General features: G+C 49.8%; 1 protein-coding gene across 1 annotated transcript in view; it reads right to left on the bottom strand.

Annotated features, from left to right (window-relative positions):
- The window catches only part of EFHC1 (EF-hand domain containing 1), a 42,771-nt gene that overhangs the window by 10,246 nt on the left and 16,912 nt on the right, over positions 1–15,613 (bottom strand). The window contains exons 7-9 of the mRNA XM_075341237.1: positions 8,846–8,986; positions 8,544–8,757; positions 8,245–8,386 (exon numbers count right to left, since the gene is read on the bottom strand). Coding sequence (XP_075197352.1) covers positions 8,245–8,386; positions 8,544–8,757; positions 8,846–8,986 — 497 coding nt within the window. The remainder of the gene's footprint in view (positions 1–8,244; positions 8,387–8,543; positions 8,758–8,845; positions 8,987–15,613) is intronic.

Below are 15,613 nucleotides of genomic sequence, written 5' to 3'. Positions count from 1 at the left end.
CTATCCGAGCCTCCCAGGCTCGGTGGAATGGCACGTGGTGATCTGCGGCCCGCTGCGGAGCCTGGTGCTTCACTGTCCATTGCAGAGCGGAGGGCTGGCGTCTGGCTCGTTGAGGACCCTTGGGCGAGCTGCTCCTCATCTTGTCCAGCAGTGCCCGGTTGTGCAATGTCCTCTGCAGAGCTGTTTTCTGGCGTCGAGCTCCTGGAGGACTCGTGGACAACCTCCTCATCGTCTCTGGCCTGAGCATCGGCCATTCCTTTGGCTTTGCTCCTGGTGCTCTCAGCCATTCTTGCAGACTTTTGGTCACTGACACAGAACTGACACCTGATGCCTCCACACACCTTACAGTATCTGCACTCTGACACTCTAGTGTTGAGCTAGTCTGAAGACCCCAGCAGCCACAGCTGCTGCAGGCAGTCTTTAGTGTCTGGGAGTATGGGTCTCACACTCACACACACTATTATCTCGATCCCACCGCTATGCCACCAATATGTCACAAACCATCGGGGGGGTCACTCAGAAGTCCCCCGCGCTGGCTACCAGTACGTCACAATCGGGGGGTAACAAGTGGGGTGTCCCCCTCCTTTATACCTCCCGACCGACAGACAGAGCACGTGACGCGCTCTCTAGCGCCCCTCTTATAGTCAGGCCAATTATGGAATTGCCCGACAATAAGCAAGGAGGCCGCTATACTACTTATGCCGATTATTGAAGGGTCCCCGGTGAGAGTAGGGTATATATTCCCCCGACCTCCGCGGGCGGAATATATAATATCTTCCCGGATCTCACTGGCCTCCCCACAATAATCCTTGGCACAACTCGCTGCCACCAACCGATTTACGGTAACTATTAGCCGAACACACAGACGTGGGATTCAAGATCGAGATAACAGAACAGCCCAAGATTAATTATATAATTTAATCGCCTAAAGCACACTAGAAACTACAATATATACAATAGGGAATCTACAGAATATACATATGTCAGAGTACAGTTACAGATAAAGCATGGTTTACAACAGGTATGCAATTCAATCAGTTACCTTGTGCGTCTGGCCACAGGGGGGCGCTGTAGACCAGGTTTCCAGGAACTCTCTCACAGGTCTGTCCCAACCAGGCCCCCGAGCAGAAGAACCCTGGAAAATGGCCGAAGTAGGGTTATCAACCTGGGCAGATCCAGGTCCCCTCCTACCTTAGTGACCTCACAGGGAAGCACTGCCACTCCCCCTGCATGGATCAGAATTATCCAGCAAAGGGGATATTGGCCATAACTTTGCCTGGGAGCGTCGTAGGCAGACGCCAATGCTCTCATTGTGACAGTTATGAATTTAGCTACAGAACGAGGGGACTCATGACCTGTCTACGAGTTCCCATATGGCTGATATCACGCCTGGGGTATTTCCCAAGCTCCCCCTTCCATAAAAAAGGTGTGCCAGCATCGTCCGCCTGCGCAAACACCATTTTTATGGTTGCCATATTTATCGGAGATATGGCTTGCGAGATATGAACCATTTTTTACTGGAGTCGTTCTGTCTGGCTATTTCCATAGCCTTGCTAATGAGATACAACTCTTGTTACAGGGTGACGGCAGGGAGTCATCCTGTGTCCTTTGTCCTAAAGCCACCTAATTTCCATATCACAGGACATGGCCATGGAGTTTGTTGCTAAACCAGTTGTGTGAAGGAAAGGGGGGGGGTGACACCAGGAGAGGGCTTCCTGACATACTTGAATATCATGATTTATCGTCATATCTCCGGATTTACCTCACACCTTGGTTACCCGATATTTACCTTCGTTACCAGCGTCCGCCGCTCTCACGCTGCCAGTGCCGGCTCCCTGTTCACTGCACACATAGCCACAGTACACATCGAGTTAATTACCCGATTTAGTTGTTGCTCTGTCGCTGTCACACACAGCGATATCTGCTTCACAGCGGGAGAGCAACAACTAAAAAATGGCCCAGGACATTCAGCAACAACCAACGACCTCACAGCAGGGGCCAGGTTGTTGCTGGATGTCACACACAGCGACATCACTAGCAAGTTGTGCATCAGCAGCGATGTTGCTAGCGATGTTGCTTAGTGTGACGGTACCTTTAGGAGCTGACTAGAGGATCAGGATATCTTATGGCTTCAATCTAGGGACTCCGGTTCCGGTTGGAGACCATATCCACAGCCTAGGGATTTCGACTCCGGCTGCCAGGATTGTAACATCATATCAGGACTACCTAAGGAGGACACTCAGGTTGGGACAGTTCAGTCACCTGTTACAGACTTTGCAGACCTCAGACAGCTTCCTAAATCTGGCGTTATTCCTTTCTCGGTGGGTGCCCGCCAAAAGCGGGGTGCTGCTGGATTGGAGTAATTAGCCCTGGAACCTCTGAGAGATGGACATTCTAAATCCCTGGTGAGCCAGCGGAAGGGGGAGACTCTGTTGCCTGTTACATTTGTGTTTTGCTGGTTATGTGCCATATGCCGTGTTTGGGGATCCAATAAAGTCTAATTATTGTGGTTCCCTCACACTGTGTTGCCTGAGTAATGTTATGCCCACGGTTAAGGAGGCCGGCGTTCAGTTGGGATGAGCCCTGAGCGATGCTGACTTTCTAAAGGCGGCGGGTTTTAGCGGACGAGAGCACCCACTGAGCCCCGTGTCTCCACATCCCGCCTCTGGCCGGTCTAACGCTTTGATCCCGCCTCTGGCCGGTCTAGCGCTTCGATCCCGCCTCTGGCCGGTCTAGCGCTTCGATCCCGCCTCTGGCCGGTCTAGCGCTTCGATCCCGCCTCTGGCCGGTCTAGCGCTTCGATCCCGCCTCTGGCCGGTCTAGCGCTTCGATCCCGCCTCTGGCCGGTCTAACGCTTCGATCCCGCCTCTGGCCGGTCTAACGCTTCGATCTTGGCTCTGGCCGGTCTAACGCTTCGATCCTGGCTCTGGCCAAAAGTACACCTTTAGGATTATATCATGATATATACGATATGATATGATTATCACGTCTTTAAAGCGCTATGGAATTAATAGCGCTATGTGCCCACGGGCGCTCGTACCTGCGGATGTATCCGCAGATACGGCCGCATGTTTCCCACAGCTGCCCGCCGGCATCCGCAGCTATTTTTAGCTGCGAGTTTCCAGCGGAATAGCTGCAGGAAACATGCGGAGTTTCACGCGATTTACCTGTGGACGTCCTGGCCTCTATCTCCATAGCGGAGGGCCGGGATCTCCGCAAGTAAATCCGCATGAATAATTGACATGCAGTTAGGTGCGGCTGAGGGATCTCCGCAGGAGATTCCGCAGCCGCACTTTCCGCAGCGTGGACACAGACACTCCCCATGTCCCATAGGGTAACATGGGGAGTATCTGTACATGCTAAAACCTGCGGATTTATCTGGAAAATCCAGAAAAATCCGCAGGTTTTCTGCGGCAAAATCCGCGGGTACTGAGTCCCGTGGGCACATAGCCTTAAAGTGAATAAAATAAATGAATACAATATATAATACCATCCAGAGGTGCATTAGGGCCCCATTCATTTCCATGGCTGCTGGTTTCTCCAGTTCCTGGGTGTTGTGTATACATGTATTTATACATCCAAGTAAAATATATCTTTGTACTGTGTTAGCCAGTAGAGATAAAAAAAAATTGTTTAAAAGAACTGAAGTCCTCAGTGGTTGATACCTTTTAATGGCTAACTGAAATAATAATTGCAAGCTTTCGAGACTACTCAGGTGAGAATTCATCCTTGTCCTGAGCTGTTGTCCGGTCTCCCCTACATACAGACCCCCAGTTGGACATTTGGTACATATAATTAAGTACACCCCATTGGTTGTGGTGCAGCTGAAGGTACCTGGGATCTTGTAGTCCTGATGTGATCTGGGGATCTTTATCTTGTCCGTTGTCAATATTAATGGACAGGTCTTACATTTTTTGATCATTTCCCTGCAACCAGAAAAAATGTAAGACCTATCCATTAATATTGACAACGGACAAGATAAAGATCCCCAGATCACATCAGGACGACAAGATCCCAGGTACCTTCAGCTGCACCACAACCAATGTGGTATACTTAATTATATGCACCAAATGTCCAACTGGGGGTCTGTATGTAGGGGAGACCGGACAACAGCTCAGGACAAGGATGGATTCTCACCGCCACACAATTAGAGAAAAAAGGATGGATCTACCTGTGGCCAAACATTTTTGTAACTCAGACCACAGCATCATGGGCATGAAATTGCTGGTATTGAAAGGAAACTTCAAGTCCCAGAGAGATAGGAGACTATGGGTGTACTAACTTCTGGTGACCGATGACACATTCAGAGTAGGAATGAAGGTGTCTCATGGATTCATGTCTTTTTACATCAGTTAGGAGATGTGCTCCTCTGACCATCCGAGCGTGTCACAGCCCGGACCAGACCCTGATCAGAGGACAATAAAACTTTCACACTGAACTGCAGCAATATTTATGGCCACAACAGTTTGCCCCCTGCCATAGAGATAGTTCTATTTCATATAACTTGTTTTTTTTTTGTTTTTTTTTACTGCACTATTCTAAGTCCTGTTGTGTATAAATATGTGACTCTTCAGATTTTGTGTTATACCATGCCTGATGAAGAGACCTGAGTAGTCTCGAAAGCTTGCAATTATTACCATCTTTTCAGTTAGCCATTAAAAGGTATCAACCACTGAGGACTCTCAGTTCTTTTAAACAAATTTTTTATACATCCAACCACTTGGGGGAGCCAACGACATAGAACCAAGAATCGTCTTTTATGAAGAATGTGCAAAAATGCATTCTTATACTAATATTTGCTTTTTTGGGATTTGATTTTCCCAACATTTTTCCTATTAAATTAATTAAAAAATAAAATTTATGTAATATATATACACTAGCTGTACTACCCGGCTTCGCCCAGGTTAATAACTGCTGTTAACAAAATAGAATGTATTAACATTCCCGGGATGGAATGTATAAATAGAATATATTAACGCCCGGGATAGTAACTGTCTCTGTTTCTCTCCCATTCTCTGTCTGTCTCCCCCTCTGTATATATCTCTCTGTCTCCCTCTCTCTATCTTTGTCTGTCTGACTGTTTCTGTCTCTTTCTCCGTCTGTCTCAATCTCTTTCCCTGTCTGTCTCTTTCCCTGTGTCTGTCTCTGTCTCTTTGTCTGTGTCTGTCTCTTAACCTGTCTCTCTCTTTCCCTCTCTTTCCCTGTCTGTCTCTTTCCCTGTCAGTCTGTGTCTGTCTCTTTGTGTCTGTCTCTTACCCTGTCTATGTCGGTTTCTTTCCCTGTCTGTGTCTGTCTCTTTCCCTGGCTGCATTGTGACACGCCAACATTCCATATAAGGGCGTGGCTGCGCATTCTTCTGAAGTTCTGGCTGCACTGTGGCTCCCAGCTCCATTCGCTGTAATGGAGGCAGGTTTTTTGGTGAATAACTGTAAAGAGCTGGGTTTAAATTTCCCCTCAAAGCATTGCCTATGACGCTCTTGGGGTCCAGAAGTGTGAGTGTGCAAAATTTTGTGGCTGTTGCTGCGACAGTGCAGATGCCAATCCCGGACACACACACACACACACACACACACACACACACACACACACACACACACCTTTATATATTAGATTTTATATATATATATAAAAAAATATATTTCTTAGAAATTTTTTTTTGTTTTTTTTTAATTTGATAGGAAAAATCAGATTTTTATATATATGATATATATAAATTATACACATACACACTATATATATATTTATTTTTTAATCCCGTTAATGCATTACTATTTGCTTAAAATTTTCAGTGAAACAATATCAAATTTTAGTGTGAAAATAAGTGTTTTCTTCTTCAGTCTCAACATGAAATTCACCAAGAAACCTCTAATAATTACGGTATTTATGGGAAAACCTCGTTGATTTTCGTATGGGCCTTTTTTTTTTATTTGCAGTTTTGCTTGAAAGACTACTGCACAAAAAAAAAGTTTTCGTTCCATTGTGGAGTTCGCCCCAATTATTTACATTAAAACTATGAAAGGAGGAAAAAAAAAAAAAGCATCAAAATGGAAACAAAAGAAAAAATGCATGGTGATAATCCAGAAAATCTGATAATCCCAGAGAATCTGATAATCCACAATGCCTGATAATCTGGCACTAGAGACCCAGAAAGTCTGGAAATCTGGCAAAATCTCATCATTCATAACAAGGAAACACAGAATGTTTGATAATCCAGACTCTGATGACTCAGTCTGATAGTCCGGTGCCCAATATTTTAGGCAGACTGATTATGTGGCACACAATATTCCAGATTATTTTATAATTAGCCACATGATAATCCAAAACCTGATTACTCAGAAAGTCTATAAATCTAGAACATGTAAAAATCCAGCCCTTTGGAACCAAAAACATTTTATAAACCAACAACCAATACCCAGAAAGTTGCACAATCCAGCACTGACACCCAGAAAATCTGATAATCCAGCACTAAACACTAAAAATATTTTATAATCTAGCACTGACACCCAGAAAATCTGATAATCCAGCACTGACACCCAGAAAATCTGATAATCCAGCACTAAACACTAAAAATGTTTTATAATTCAGCACTGACACCCGGAAAATCTGATAATCCAGCACTAAACACTAAAAATGTTTTATAATCCAGCACTGACACCCAGAAAATCTGATAATCCAGCACTGACACCCAGAAAATCTGATACTCCAGCACTAAACACTAAAAATGTTTTATAATCCAGCACTGACACCCGGAAAATCTGATAATCCAGCACTAAACACTAAAAATGTTTTATAATCCAGCACTGACACCCGGAAAATCTGATAATCCAGCACTAAACACTAAAAATGTTTTATAATCCAGCACTGACACCCAGAAAATCTGATAATCCAGCACTGACACCCAGAAAATCTGATAATCTAGCACTAAACACTAAAAATGTTTTATAATCCAGCACTGACACCCAGAAAATCTGATAGTCCACCTCCCAAAACTAAAAATGTCTGATAATCCAGAATTGACAACCAGAAAATCTGAAAATCTAGCACCCAAGACGAAAAATGTCTGATAACCAATCACCGACACCCAGAAAATACGATAATCCAGCACCCAAAAAGAGGAATGTCTGATAACCTAGCACTGACACCCAGAAAATCTGATAATCCAGCACCCAAGATTTAGAATGTGTGATAATCCAGCACGACACCCAGAAAATCTGGTAATCCAGCACCCAAGGCCAAAAATGTCTGATAATCCGGCACCGACACCCAGAAAATATGCTAATCCAGCACCCAAGACTGAAAATGTCTGATAATCCAGCAATGACACTCAAAAAATCTGATAATCCAGCACCCAACATGAAGGATGTCTGATAATCCAGCACTAACACCCAGAAAATCTGAAAGTCCAGCACCCAAAACCAAAAATGACAGATAATCCAGCAACCAAAACCAAGTATGTCTGATAACCCAGCATTGACACTAAAAATCTGATAATCCAGCACCCAAGACCAAGAATGTGTGATAATCTGGATCCAAATAACCCATAAAGCCTGATAATGCCGAACCTGATAACTCAGCAAATGTTATATTTTGACACTTGATTATCCAGAACTTTATCATTCAGCACCCGGCAATCCCGAAATCTTGATAATCCAGCAGTGGGATTACATTTGCTAAACCAGAAAATTCTGATAATCTGGCAGCTGTTCTAGACATTCATGTAAGGCTATGTGCCCACGCTGCGGATTTCGCGTGGATTTTGCGCGGATTTTGCCGCGGATTTGCCGCGGATTTCCCGAAAATCTGCAGCAGCAGCACTTCCAAGCCATTTCAATGGCATTTTGGAAATGCTGTGTCCATGCTGCGGATTTTTCCGCTGCGGATTTGCCGCGGATTTTGATCCGGAAAAATCTGCAGCATGTCAATTGTTTGGTGCAGATTTGGTCCGGATTTTTGGTTTTGAATGGGGGGGAAAAAAAAAAAATGAAATCCGCGGTAAATTCGCGGCAAATCCGCGGGTGTGGATTTGCCGCGAAAGTCGCGGATTTTCAGGCAGAAAAATCCGCAGGGACATTCTAGCGTGGACACATAGCCTTAAAGTGGTAGCAGGAGACTGGGAGAATGTCAGTGGAAATACGGGTGATATACCTACATATTATGACAGTCCGATAATCTGGAATATTTCCTATTCCATCATTATGGCGTGTGATCTGTGCTCGTATCTATTCCCTGCCCTCGTCCTCTTACCCTGGCTCTCCGTCGCCCTCTTGTGGCTGCAGGTGTTTCTCCAATGAACTCAGCACTTTGCAGGGAAACTGATGCTCGTGCGCTTTCATGTAGTTCAGGACGTAGAGGTCGGCGTCCCTGATGATGAATCGGTGGCTGAAAACTAGAGAAATGACTCCATGTTAAAGGTGATATAGTTTTCCCTGTTGCCACCACTAGGGCGGCGCTGTGTGTGCAGCTCCTATTCACACCAGTTTTATAACAGCGCCACCTAGTGGCAGCCACTGAGGAATGAAAACCTCAGGGTCAGACCACCTCACCTTCAACGACGGCGCCAATGGTGAAGTCCGCCGGGCCGTAGTAGATGGGGTCGTTCATGGAGGAGCCCGGTTTGGGAATTCTGCTCTTTTCTAAGAACTTCCCTCCGATGATTCCCGAGTTGCGGACCTGGGGCTCAAAAATACTGATGGTGTCGTCGGAGAGGTAGTAGGACAGGATGAAGCGTCGCCCAATGTCTTCAGGGTTCATAGAGTCCTAGGGAGGGACAGAGCGGGGGGGAGGGGCATTAGATGGGTGGTCTGGGTGACCCCCCCCAGGGAAAGTATAGGATGGGGAAGCGTACCAGGGCGGCCGCGAATCTCAGGACCTTGTGGTCGTTCTCCAGCATCTTAATCACGTCCTTCTTGGGTGGTTTGGGAACCAGAGTGAGACAGTTTTGGAGGGAGTCTTCCAGCAGACCGTAGCCATTGTAAGGGGGGATCTCCTGGGGAAGACAGACAGAACATTTTGGTATCCAGCTATGTAAGCGTTAAAACAGAACCCTCAGTTCTATAGAATGGTCTGTGTTAGTAAATACTAATACCACCCCTCCCCCCCAAAAAGAAAAAAACCTGCTCCTCAGTTATTCCTCCTGGAAATTACCAGTTAAGGGTGTGCCAAGCCGTACATCACCAAGCAAAATGCCGAGCCGTACATCACCAAGCAAAATGCCGAGCCGTACATCACCAAGCACAATGCCGAGCCATACATCACCAAGCACAATGCCGAGCCATACATCACCAAGCACAATGCCGAGCCGTGCATCACCAAGCACAATGCCGAGCCGTACATCACCAAGCACAATGCCGAGCCGTACATCACCAAGCAAAATGCCGAGCCGTACATCACCAAGCAAAATGCCAAGCCGTACATCACCAAGCACAATGCCGAGCCATACATCACCAAGCACAATGCCGAGCCATACATCACCAAGCACAATGCCGAGCCGTGCATCACCAAGCACAATGCCGAGCCGTACATCACCAAGCACAATGCTGAGCTGTACATCACCAAGCACAATGCCGAGCCATACATCACCAAGCACAATGCCGAGCCATACATCACCAAGCACAATGCTGAGCCATACATCACCAAGCACAATGCCGAGCCTTACATCACCAAGCACAATGCCGAGCCGTACACCACCAAGCACAATGCCGAGCCGTACATCACCAAGCAAAATGCCGAGCCGTACATCACCAAGCAAAGAAGGGAATTTTGTTTACTTACCGTAAATTCCTTTTCTTCTAGCTCCAATTGGGAGACCCAGACAATTGGGTGTATAGCTACTGCCTCCGGAGGCCGCACAAAGTACTACACTTAAAAGTGTAAGGCCCCTCCCCTTCTGGCTATACACCCCCCCGTGGGAGCACGGGTCCCTCAGTTTTAGTGCAAAAGCAAGAAGGAGGAAAGCCAATAACTGTTTCAAAAACAAATTCAATCCGATAAACAATATCGGAGAACGTAAGTTATTAACATGAACAACATGTGCACCCGAAAAACAAATACCCTCAGAAAAACAGGGCGGGTGCTGGGTCTCCCAATTGGAGCTAGAAGAAAAGGAATTTACGGTAAGTAAACAAAATTCCCTTCTTCTTTTTCGCTCCTAATTGGGAGACCCAGACAATTGGGACGTCCAAAAGCAGTCCCTGGGTGGGTAAAATAATACCTCGCGATCGGGCTGTCAGGCAGCCCTTTCTTACAGGTGGGCCACCGCCGCCTGCAGGACTTGTCTACCTAGGCTGGCATCCGCCGAAGCGTAGGTATGCACCTGATAATGCTTGGTAAAAGTGTGCAGACTCGACCAGGTAGCCGCCTGGCACACCTGCTGAGCCGTAGCCTGATGCCGTAATGCCCAGGACGCACCCACGGCTCTGGTAGAATGGGCCTTCAGTCCAGAAGGAGTCGGAAGCCCAGCAGAACGGTAGGCGTGAAGAATTGGTTCCTTGATCCACCGCGCAAGGGTGGATTTGGAAGCTTGCGACCCTTTATGCTGACCAGCGACCAGGATAAAGAGTGCATCCGAACGGCGCAGAGACGCCGTGCGGGAAATGTAGATCCTGAGTGCTCTCACCAGATCCAACAGATGTAAACCCTTTTCAAAATGGTGAACTGGATGCGGACACAAAGATGGTAAAGTGATATCCTGATTGAGATGAAAGGAAGATACCACCTTGGGAAGAAACTCTGGAATTGGACGCAGTACTACCTTGTCTTGGTGAAACACCAGGAAGGGAGATTTGCAAGATAACGCCGCCAGCTCTGACACTCTCCGAAGAGACGTGACCGCCACCAGAAAAGCCACTTTCTGTGAAAGCCGAGAAAAGGAAATCTCCTTCATAGGCTCGAAAGGCGGCTTCTGGAGAGCAATCAGAACCTTGTTCAGATCCCAGGGTTCCAATGGCCGCCTGTAAGGGGGAATGATATGACAAACCCCTTGCAGGAACGTGCGTACCTTAGGAAGTCGCGCCAGGCGCTTCTGAAAGAATACGGATAGCGCAGAGACTTGTCCTTTAAGGGAGCTAAGCGACAAACCTTTTTCCAACCCAGACTGCAGGAAGGAAAGAAAAATAGGTAATGCAAATGGCCAGGGAGAAACTCCCTGAGCAGAGCACCAAGATAAGAATATCTTCCACGTTCTGTGGTAGATCTTGGCGGAGGATGGTTTCCTAGCCTGTCTCATGGTGGCAACAACATCATGAGATAAACCTGAGGTCCCTAGGATCCAGGACTCAATGGCCACACAGTCAGGTTCAGGGCCGCAGAATTCAGATGGAAAAACGGCCCTTGAGACAGCAAGTCTGGACGGCCTGGTAGCGCCCACGGTTGTCCTACCGTGAGATGCCACAGATCCGGGTACCACGACCTCCTTGGCCAGTCTGGAGCGACGAGAATGGCGCAACGGCAGTCGGACCTGATTTTGCGGAGCACTCTGGGCAACAATGCCAGAGGTGGGAACACATAAGGTAGTCGGAACTGCGACCAATCCTGAACTAAGGCGTCTGCCGCCAGAGCTCGGTGATCGTGAGACCGTGCCATGAAAACCGGGACCTTGTTGTTGTGCCGTGACGCCATCAGGTCGACGTCCGGCATCCCCCAGCGGCGACAGATCTCCTGAAACACGTCCGGGTGAAGGGACCATTCCCCTGCGTCCATGTGGCGCCCCTGACCTGGTCAGGCACCACTGAGTACTGCACCCATGCTGGGGACAGTACAATACAGGTAATCCAGAAGGCTGACCGGGGTGTGGAACACAGGCGCATAGTGACCAGGTCTCACACATGTACCCATGAGAGGACCCCTGGGGATCCCAGGAGGGGGCAAGCCTTCACCTTCACTGGAATAGTGGAGGGGGTAGAACCTCCATCTCCTCTCAAGGGGTGTGGTGGAGAGTCTGGTTGCTAGGTGGCGTAGGCAAGAACAGGAGAGGAGGGGCAGTGAGTCAGTTAGAGAGAGAACTCCATAGGGCTCAGGAAGGAGCAAACCTGTGGGGCTTGTGCTGTCTAACAGCGCCCGCGCAGTGGCTATTGACGGGGGAGAACGGTCAACTAGGAGTGCTACCTGAAAGCCAGCTTCAGCTAGGGAGTGCAACGGAGTGGGAAGTAAGGAGACTGCTAGAGAGCACCAGGCCCAACCGGGCGGCAGATCCCGAAGCGAAGATAGATCCAGCTTTCTTCTGCTAAACCTGCCGGTGTGGGGCTCTCAAAGCCCACACCACAACACCACAAAAGCCGCAGCCACGTAACCACAGTGAGGGCCCATAGGTCACAGGAGGCAAGCAGCTGGAGTGGCCTGGTCCGGGGAACAAGCATACGGCGAACGAAGGGGAGAGAGAGGCTGCAGCATCTTCCCTGGGTGACCCCCATAGGGACTAAAAGTCGGGGTCACCCCAAACCACCAAGGGCTAAGGAAGGCGAGTCAGTAGTCACCCTCATAAAGTCAGCCTGAAGGATACCTGGTTCCCACCTGGTTCATCCCAGCTACGCCCGGGTTACTCACCCTGCCATCAAATGTGAGTAAAAAACCCTAAAAGACATCCTGCCTGTGTGGTCATTCTGCGACTTGTGGTACTACAAACCTACACCGGGCCCTGGGGCTTGCCTCACTCTCAGGAGGCTACTACATCCGACTGCACCCACCATCAGCCCCAGGCGTCCCCTAACCTGCAGTGGCGGTCCCCACTGACCGCAATACTGAGAGTGGCGTCACGATCAAAACAGAAGATTTCCTACCAGTGACGGAGATCCAGCAACGTGGAGTCCCTGAAGGTAACGCACCGACACCGACACAACACCTGCGGGGCTTCACATCTGGCGCTGTGAACAGGATAAGGACTAGACCTGTTCAGACAGGTGACCATGTGCCTGGGCGGTCCGCTTGAAAAATTGGAAGCGCCGCCATATTGCCACCATGAAAAGCGCGCTGAAAAACAACAGCAGCCCGCGCTGGAAGAAGTTACCGCCCACGAAGAGGTGTGGCTACCCAGAGATCCCCTGCAGAGTCCTGACCTCGCTGATGAAGAAAGCGGAAGCGTCCAGAGACGGCGGAGCAGAAGAGAAGCCAGCAGCTTGCTAGAGAAAATGGAGTCCAGACGCGGATACCCAGAACCAGGCACTGCTGCCTGGTGGTGCCGGGAGCTTGCTATTTTCTGCGACCAGCTGGAGGCCAGGATTGTGCGACGGCTCAGAGAAGAACGCACGGAGCTTCTGGAGATGGCGGCGGCGGTTCGGACCTACGAGGAGGGAGCCGCGCGACGCATGCCAGACCGAGCGGCGACGACTCAGACCCCGATGGTGCCACCGATGGGTGAGTCCAGAGATGCCCCGGCCAGCGCAAGTGCCCCGACCCCTGCTGCCACGCCCGCGGTCCCAGAAGAGGCGCCCGGCGCGGCGCCACCGGACCAGGCCGCAGCCACGCTAGATGCGGCCCGCCAAATCCAGGCCGCCGCAGCCATGCCCCGCCTGTCCCGCAAAGGTCCGACTACCACTGCGATACTGATCCGTGCCGCAGGTGTGACGCTGACCCAGGCTGCCACCCTGCTGAGCCCAGTCCGCCAAGACCCCACCGCAGCAGCGACGCTCGTCCGCGCCGCAAGTGAGATGCTGAACCAGGCCGCAGCCCCGCCAGGTGCGGCCCGTCAAGCCCCGATCACTGCAGCGACGCCCAGCTCAGCCTGCACAGAGCCCTCGGCAACAGCGACGCTGATCCAGGCCGCCGCCACGCCAGGCGCGGCCCGCCAAGACCAGGCCGCCGCCATGCCAGGCGCGGCCCGCCAAGACCAGGCCGCCGCAGCGATGCCCTGCCCGGCCCGCCAAGACCAGGCCGCCGCAGCGATGCCCTGCCCGGCCCGCCAAGAAAAGTCTACCTCATCATTTTCCCCGGCCTGCAAGGCCAGAGCAGATACCGCTCCCCGGTCTGAGGAAGTCCCTACTAGGAAATCCCTGATAGGTGAAGACTCCGCATACTGGCAGCTGAAGGCTGACCTGGAGGCCAAGTTCCCACAGGAGATGGTGGACAGATACATGCTCCCTCCGCACACCCCTAAGGCAACCCCTGCAGCGACCACGCCGAAGAGTCCACCGCCGGGGCCAGCTGAGGAACACTCATCCCCAACGCTGCCACAACCAGAGTGCAGCGAAGAACTAAGGGGGAGGGGAGGCCAGGAAGCTGAGGGGCTGACTCCGACTCCAGTGCCACCAGCAGTGGACCCATACCCAGAGCCAGAGATGCTGCCCTATTCTCGCTGGGATGAGGAAGACCTGACCCCGTCTGCTGACGAAGATCAGCCCAAAGACCTCACCTGGGAGCCCGCAGGCATGAACCCAGTCCGCAAGACACGGCGCAGCAGAGCAAAGTATCCTCCAACACCACAGTCTCCAGAGCAGAGAGAAGTCACAGCCAGAGACCTGCAAGAAAAACGAGCCCTGAGAAGATCCAAAGCCCAGGTCAGAGGACCCCTTTGTAGAGGAGTTGTGGAGGACTTCAATTTGAAAAGCGGATACGGCTTTATTGTAGCAAGAGGAATAAAAGAGGGCATATTTGTGAATCGGAGAGATGTTCAAGCCCACCTGCCCAGAGGACATTCAGGCAGAAATTTGAAAATTGGAGACGCAGTACAGTTCACCTTGCATCAAGGAGAAAGGGGCTACTATGCCTTAGATGTTGCACCATGCCCTAGAAGTCCTTGCAGAAGCCCTGCAGTCACCAAAGAAGAAAGAAAAGACAGAGATAAAGAAACAGATGCAGAAAAGGAAACAGATGAAGATCTCGAAAGAAAAGACAAAGAGCCTACAGATGAAACTACCTCAGAGGATGACAAGGAGCAAGAAAACAGCAGGTGCCGTAGCCCAATAGGCCAAAGCCCTGGTACCGAGGAGTAAAGTAAAGAAAGAAGTACCGAAAGTTTGACCAGTTTGACAAGTTGAAAAGTTTGCAACGTTATTGTTTAAGCATGTGCCCACAAAAACTATTGTGAGAAATAAACTTTAAGGCTATGAACTTGCTATAGCCACAAACTCTCGCAGTGTAAATAGTTACACCAGTGGCACCGCCACCAGAGCCAGCCTGTTTAGGGGCTTGGCTCGTCTGCAACCAGGAGGAGTCCGTCCGTATATAGGGCCTTGGCTCACTTGCGACCAGAGAGCACGCCTGTTTATGGGGCCTTGGCTCACCACCACAAAGAGGGTACCTGGTCAGCACCAACTGTGGAGGCCGCCTCTACATCCTGCCAGAAGGGGGCTGAAGGCGCGGATCCACCAGGCCAGGTAGACCCTAAAACCACCAGCCCATGAAAGCCGCCTCTACATCCTGCCAGAAGTGGCTGAAGTCGCGGCCAACGGGAGAGGAAGATTGGAGGAAAGGTCTGGGGAAACGGATGGCCCAGACCTGGTTACCAACAGGACCGGTGACCTGCCTCCTGAGAGGGTTTTGGGTGGGTTAACGGACTTGTGGGTGGAGGGTGGTGATGTCTGATACCTGGTGGTTTTAAAAATGTTTTACATGTTTTAACGTTTTATGCATTTTAAAATGTTGTCTTGCAGCCCGAGGACGTGCTGGTGATAACTAAGGGGGA

Source organism: Anomaloglossus baeobatrachus, chromosome 3, assembly GCF_048569485.1.
Source record: "Anomaloglossus baeobatrachus isolate aAnoBae1 chromosome 3, aAnoBae1.hap1, whole genome shotgun sequence".
Lineage (NCBI taxonomy): Eukaryota > Metazoa > Chordata > Amphibia > Anura > Aromobatidae > Anomaloglossus > Anomaloglossus baeobatrachus.
This window is presented reverse-complemented; position numbering and strand designations above follow the sequence as displayed.